Source organism: Chanos chanos, chromosome 1, assembly GCF_902362185.1.
Source record: "Chanos chanos chromosome 1, fChaCha1.1, whole genome shotgun sequence".
Lineage (NCBI taxonomy): Eukaryota > Metazoa > Chordata > Actinopteri > Gonorynchiformes > Chanidae > Chanos > Chanos chanos.
In genome coordinates, this window is record NC_044495.1 from 36,380,376 (window position 1) to 36,387,210 (window position 6,835).

The 6,835-nt window shown below is 39.6% G+C and overlaps 2 protein-coding genes across 2 annotated transcripts in view; one reads left to right on the forward strand and one right to left on the reverse strand.

Moving 5' to 3' along the window:
* Positions 1-382: 382 nt before the first annotated feature.
* Positions 383-3,185, forward strand: LOC115822189 (protein phosphatase 1 regulatory subunit 15B). Its single transcript, XM_030785900.1, has 4 exons — positions 383-559; positions 924-1,329; positions 1,450-2,194; positions 2,838-3,185. The coding sequence occupies exons 1-4, from the start codon at positions 397-399 to the stop codon at positions 3,066-3,068; spliced, it is 1,545 nt and encodes a 514-aa protein (XP_030641760.1). The 5' UTR covers positions 383-396; the 3' UTR covers positions 3,069-3,185.
* Positions 3,186-5,928: 2,743 nt separating this feature from the next.
* ptprbl (protein tyrosine phosphatase receptor type B, like) overlaps positions 5,929-6,835 on the reverse strand; it is a 22,658-nt gene continuing 21,751 nt past the window's right edge. Inside the window, exon 31 of the mRNA XM_030767040.1 lies at positions 5,929-6,835. This exon is cut by the window's right edge and continues 1,219 nt beyond it. The gene's annotated coding sequence lies outside the window, so the exon portion shown is untranslated.

The window sequence follows — 6,835 nt, forward strand, 5'->3', positions numbered from 1 at the left end:
AATGGCATATGGTGTGGAACTTCCATGTAACTACTCTCAAGTCTGTATTTTCCGAGCGTCATGTATATACGTAGTGGTTGGGCGTGTCTACGTTGTAGACTTTCAACTTGAGTGACACGGCTTTTATCGAATCATAGATGACATGCGATTTCGATTTGTTTATCAAGGGGCGATTTCACAAGTTTGAGTCATTTCGCTTATTAGAGCTGACGTTGTGTTGTGAACTCATGTAAATATGGAGGTCATCGAAGGCGTCCGTCTGGAGTTGTAAAAGAAACGATTCTCCATCGTAGGAAAAATGAAGATTGTCAACATTCAAAAGCAACTTAAAAACAGCTGTAACGACGTATTGACAAAAGACGAATACCAAAATACGTGACAAAATATACTGCTAAAATGGAAACCATTGCAGATACGAAAAGGAAGTCGGAGAAGACCGCGATGCAGCGGTTTGGCGACAGCGGCATGATGTTGTTGCCGTGGACAAAGCAGATGCTTAGTGTGTTATGGGAGCACTTGCGGTTACTGGTTCATGTAATCTGCTATAGCCTGATGACAGGTAGGCTATTGTTGAACTATTCATACGATTTATCGTCATCTTTTTTAATTTATTTTAATGAGAATACGGGCAGTTACATATTCTGGATTGTTCATAAAGCTGTCATATGTGAGTTGTCTTCTATTAAACGAGAACCTCAAATCAAAAGCGTCTCGAGTAGACTACATGTTTAGCGGACAGGAAGCCACAGTAACGCGCTCAATTTGTTTTGAATTTGTTTTTACTTAAGTCGAACTATTTTTTAACTAATAAACTTCGAACTAATAAAACTAATAATTACTTTGGCTTACATCGCTCTACCTTGAATTGACCATGTTTGTTGTCAACTTTTAATAATGTCGGGTTTGTGTTGTTCGGTCCACAGTCTTTCAAATGTTCAGACTGGAAGTTCATCTTAGAATAACGGACGAGACAGGGCAACACGTCCAGCACATGACCAGTGCGACAGGAAATCCAACCGAAAACTTTCTCTCCTCTTTGTTTGAAAACAACAAAAATGTAATTGTCGCTGGCTCAAAACCCTTGACGAAATTAAGTGGAGATTTCGCTGTCAGTTCCCACTCAAGATCCCTGCTCTCCAGTTTTGTGTCAGATGACTTGTGCTGCTCTTTGGTGGACGACTTTGTTTCTCGCGCAACAGAGTGTCTTTCAGAGGATGAAGATCTTTTCATTGGTCCGCACTCCAGCTGGAAGAATGGCTTCGACTGGGACCTGTTTGTCGGCTCTGAAACTGAGAGAGTCAAGGACAAGGGAATTGCAAGCAAGACAGAGTGCAACACTGCAGGAATGCGCACTGGCTATGATGTCTCTAAGGAGACTAACAGTGAGGAGCATGATCACGAACAAGACAAAACAGTGTGGGGGTCGTTCGATTCTAAAAATCTCACCAGCTTTACTGCGTACGTTCCAAGCTTTACATCTCAAAGTGAAACTTGTCAAAACCAGGAGGACTGCAACCCTGAAAATGATTGCGACTTCTCCATGTGCTCTAGTGAAGACAGTCAGGTGTCCTGCTCCCCGCACTGTAGAGAGCACCGCTCTGACAGTGAAAACAGTTGGACTAGTTCAGATGGCTCCTGTGCGGAGGGGGATAAAGAGGAGAATGACAGACTCTGGGAGCTTCTTTCCACTTCAACAGATCCATATCACCCACTACACTTTACTGCATGTGCACCCAGCACAGTGTCTAAACCAGAGAGACCACAGACAGGATGTCTGTCTGTTCAAAGTTCACAAAACTCTTCCGTGGTGCCGTCATGTGGGTCTCCAAACTCTGACACAACGGAGAAGGAGACTACAGGACCTTTCTCCTCTGAGGAGGAGATGGAGGAGGATGAGGAGGAAGCATTGTGGAGGTCCCTCACTCAAAATAATGATCCTTACCATCCCCTCAATTTCAGAGCCCCACTTCTGACCGCAGAACTTGGTAAAACCCGTAAGGACTTACCCAAACAAAGAAGTTCCACACCCTTAGAGACTGAGAACTGTGTTTATCGGCATCAGACGGCCAGACCAGTCATCAAGCACAACTGTCTTCAGGCCTTGGGTGAAAAGCCCTCTTTGGTACCCTGGAGGAAGCACGGCAGTCAGAATTCTGCTTCCAGCCATAAAAAAGACATACACATTGTGAAAAAGGTTGTTAGCACTATGTGTTTATTTAATCTTCAGAATGAGTGGTAGTTCATATAATGAGAATTGACAATGAATGTCGCAGAGTTCAAGTATTATTATTCAGTCTTGTTTTCCCTCTGAGTGTGTATTGGACATTAACAAGTAAAGAATTTTATTTACTTCCCTAACTCTTCACTCAAAGTAGCCTGACCAGTCATTTTCTATTTACAATACATGCATGACAAACCCATGTCTCATGATCTTGATTCTATTGGACTTAGTCAAATGCCTGTTCATGGCTAGTCAGCAAGAACAAAGGTCACGTTATCATTTCATAATCATCTCTCCTGAAATGACACATGGTCAGAAGTCAGCACTGTACACATAGTTCACTGACCCTTTGCTTTTGTCTGAAGCACTCCCTAGAATTTCTCACACACCCCATCCTCTGATAGCATTCTGAGTAACCATTGAACCTTAAGATGTAACTTAAGTTAGCATTTGAAAACATATGTTAGTTAAGCCCAGCTGTCTTTTTAGTGAGAAGGCTTAGGTTAAAGTGTGATATATATAATGTACCATGAGTCATTGAACAGTGTGCGTTGTAGTTCTGGTTAAAAAGATACTCATGCTTGATGATGACCATGTTCCTTTGGTGCACTTCCAGGTTAAATTCTCACCAGTTGTACAAGTCCACAAGATGCAAGCTTGGTCTTTCGCCATGCAAGCTTCACGCAAGGGGCCGTGGGAGGAGCTTGCCCGCGACAGGGAACGCTTTCAGAGGAGAATCCAGAAAACGGAGCAGGCCATTGGCTACTGCATTAGTCCATCACACAGAGAGATGCTCTTTGCTTACCAGCAGAGTACACAGACTAAACCTGCAGTTCTTACAGATTAAATAAAGGCACTGAACAACAATGGCCTAAAAAAGTGTAAGGCAAAGGTTGGGACTATTTCACAGCTGTACCTCAATGTTCAAAATACAGTTTTTCATGCTGACCTGTTCCAAATATTATTTATTAGTCTGTTCGTTTGTGTTCTTTCATATACCTACCATACAGAGCAAGGTAAATTAACTCATGCAATTAACACCATGTACAGTATAGATATTTTGTATTTTCTAGAACTGCTTTTTAATTAGTACCTTTTGAAGCAGTGTGTGAAGTCAGATAGAGAAATTGTGTTGAGTTGTTGGGAGGAACTGCTCAAAGGCAGTTTGTATCTATAAATAAATGTTTTGTCATTTGTTTTTGTACAACTGACTAACAAAAACGTGGTGGTGAGCTTTAACAAACGTTTTTTGAAACTTTTTTGAACATCTCTGAAATGTAACAGCAGTTCTTCTCAAATGTAGTCCTCCTTGTCCCCACTGCATTACAGTAATCAATATTTGATCAATTCAAGTTAGTCACAAACCTTGTATCATATGCGTACAGTATATGTTCATAAGCAAAAGGCATATTAACTTATGTTGTGTAGTATAGATGTTGTTCTTAGCTTAGAGGCAAGATTGGAATGGCAGTAGTTTGGTGTTTGTCTACTGGTGTTGCTCTACTTAACTTGACCCCGTTATGAAGGCAGTCAGATAGGCAAGCTGTTTATTTCTCTGGGAACTGTTTGCAGTAGTATGCTTCCTCCGCTCTGTACTCCTGGTTTAGAGGGGAGATTACACAGGGAACGGAGCTGTCCCCAGAGTCAGCCGCTCTCCTGCCATGTAAAAGAAGGGTTAAAAACAAGGCATGATGAAACTTTGTCTCTTGAGGAGAAATCAATTAGGGATTCTCCTCCCCTGACGTGACGTGGTAACAAAAAGCTAGATGGTGTAAAGGTGAGCACCTGTTTATGCAATCTGTCGTGTTCGGCATGTTACCGGCCAACTCACCTGATAGATGCTCGTCTTACAATTCCACACACGTAATTGGAGTCTTTTCCTGTGCAAGTGCCGTGCTCAGTTTCCACAAATCTATTAAAACCACTGTTGCTGAACAAGCATATGTGTTGAACAGTCAACATACATTGTGTATACAAGCACAGAATATTGGCCAATCCCTGGTGTAAAAAAAAATAAGAGTAGCAATATTAATTAATTCATTTATTTAATATTGACAGTCTGAAATGGATACAGGCTGGACCAAGTACATTGGTTGGAGGCATCGAAGATTCTGAGTCGCTCTGTAGTCTCCAAGGGCAACACTGGCCCCAATGACCTGGTCTCTAGGCAACCGACCACAGCACTCTGTAGCAGCGAAATGATTGCAAGTGATTGCAGCAGGCGCGGTGTGTGTTATGGGAACACAGTGGGCATGCCCCCCATCTTCATTACTCATTCTGCAGAGTCCTGGGCAGAGGAGTGCTATCTCTGGAGTGGTAATTACTCTGCGCAGGCAACCTGATGCAATACAACAGTCAGCGACTATAATGTATGTCTGAGGTGCAGACAGTGAAGGTAAAAGTCAAACCTCCCACAGAGTTTGCGTGTCTACTCACCATGTGGCTGGAGGCTCCGTCTCTTGGTCACCTGCTGTAACACTTATAAGAATCTGAGTGTAACCATGGTTCAGACTAGGTTAAGCTGACAGATAAATTGTGAGATTTTTGTGTGATATGTTATTAAATTGATATTTTGTGAACAAAAATCAGGATTTTTTTTTATTTGTTTTTATTTTTTAATGAAAAACCATCATCTGGACTAAAATCACAGAGATTCCCTGAAGTTTTGTTGTCTCGTATTTAAACAAATCACAATTATGTGTGTTCACAGTTATGTGTGAATGAAAGGTAAATGTTCATAGTGCATTCATAATCTATTCAGCAGTGAAGACCAAGGTCTTAGCAGTGAGGTATCCAAGTGAGGTCATCATGTATGACTGGGGAAAAAAATCACAACGACCTTTAAAGACACCAGTTTCAGTTAGAACTACACCTGTTGCGATGTCACAGATTAATTTTTTAATCTGGATGCTTAATTGTGTGGTTGTTAATTTTCAGTCGTACCCCAGAGTGCTCCAGGGTTAACATGAAAAAAGGTTCCAACACAGTAATCTTGACTGATATTGTGGGCCCCACCAGTAAATTAACATTTTCATCTGAAAGCCCTGTTTTTTTATTCTCCAGGTGTCACTCACTTTTCAGTGATATTTTTGGAACTGTTGCACTCAAACTGTCCACAGATGATTTTCACCCTGCAGGAATGCATTACAATTGTTGTTCAATCATTTGTACACAGGAGGGCGATATTGTGTCATTACCGACATGAAACATGACTAGCTGTTTCTCTTGTCAGTCATTTAGTAAATCCATATTGTACACCAGTGGTTTTAAATCCAGCCCAGAAGATTAACTAAATCTGACTTTTGTTCTGGGTAAGTATAGGTTTTAGCTTTTTGTTTGTGGTTTTGCTACTTTTGAAAAATGTTTTTGTTGCCAATCCTGTTCTGGGTATGCATGACCAATAAGATACGTTTTTGCCTCAAATAGTCCTAACAGCTGGTAGCTTACTAAGGTTCCAGACCCATCTAATTCCAAATGCTTAACTTTGTTTATTCCACAGTGTACAACAGAAGCCTTTTTTTAAAGATCTTCCTGAAGCCTTTTATTTAAGAACAGTCTTATACTGTTAATTTCCCCAAGCTGAAGCCACATAAACCCCTTAATTAGATTTTGTTTAAAAAAAAAAAAAAAAAGCACAAGAGAGAAATTTTGACAAAACTTTTATTCAGAAATGTATGTGAAAAACACAGGATTGCATTGTTGGAATAATGTAATACAATAATAGAATAAGTCCCTCTGTGAGGAGTAATACAGCAGAAATCTACAACACAAGTCCAACATGTCAAGGGAAATGTTATTATAATGCCTATGACAGTAGATACCACATACAGTGTTTTGAACTGAAAATAATAGAAAAAATGAAAGCTATGTCCTTCTCAAAAAGAGATCAGTATGATTTTGAAACTTGAATGTACTTTGAAGTATTTAAAGTATTTAAATGCAGCACCAAAAGAGATCTGTGATTGCAAATCAAAGCAATTCATCTGACATCTTGAAAACAAACATCAAAAGAGTATCTGTCATTCTTGCCTTCTTTAAACAGCGCTTCTGTTACATGTATTGTAAATGTTAAGTGTTCAGTTGCCTTCAGTCATATTCTGTTTTGCTATTACGTATACATGGGCAAAAAAAAAAAAAACTGTTTACAATAACATCCTGTACTGTGTGTTACCATCCTGTGTTACAATAACATCCTGTACAAAATACAGTTATGTATTTCCTTTAAGCAACATGACATGCTAACCACGTTGCTCATTTTGTTGGGTAGCAACACACACAAAAACATTATCCAAACGAAATGTAAATGGAGTTTAGATGTAAGCAATTCATAACTGGGGAGAGATTTTATCGTAATTTTTTATTTGCTTTCATTCTCAACTTTTTTTGTGTCAAGAATTTTATTACCTTCAGCAGAGTCTAATTTAAAAACACCCACTAGCATATGCTCTCCAATCACTTATCCTAATATTGTTTTTATTTAGTAATATTTAGTAATATTTCCATGTCATTGCTAATGTATAATTAAGTAATGGTAGTGTAATAAATCATTATTTGTCCGTAATTTTCATATACCACATAAAAGGTTATTGTTAACAGGACATAGGCTAAGTGCAA

Bases quoted from the DNA above. Each gene is read 5' to 3' on its own strand.
- LOC115822189 (XM_030785900.1), top strand. From the start codon at position 397: ATGGAAACCATTGCAGATACGAAAAGGAAGTCGGAGAAGACCGCGATG. The intron at 560-923 runs GTAGGCTATTGT...TTCGGTCCACAG, and splicing joins CTGCTATAGCCTGATGACAG to TCTTTCAAATGTTCAGACTG. The intron at 1,330-1,449 runs GTGCAACACTGC...AAATCTCACCAG, and splicing joins GGAATTGCAAGCAAGACAGA to CTTTACTGCGTACGTTCCAA.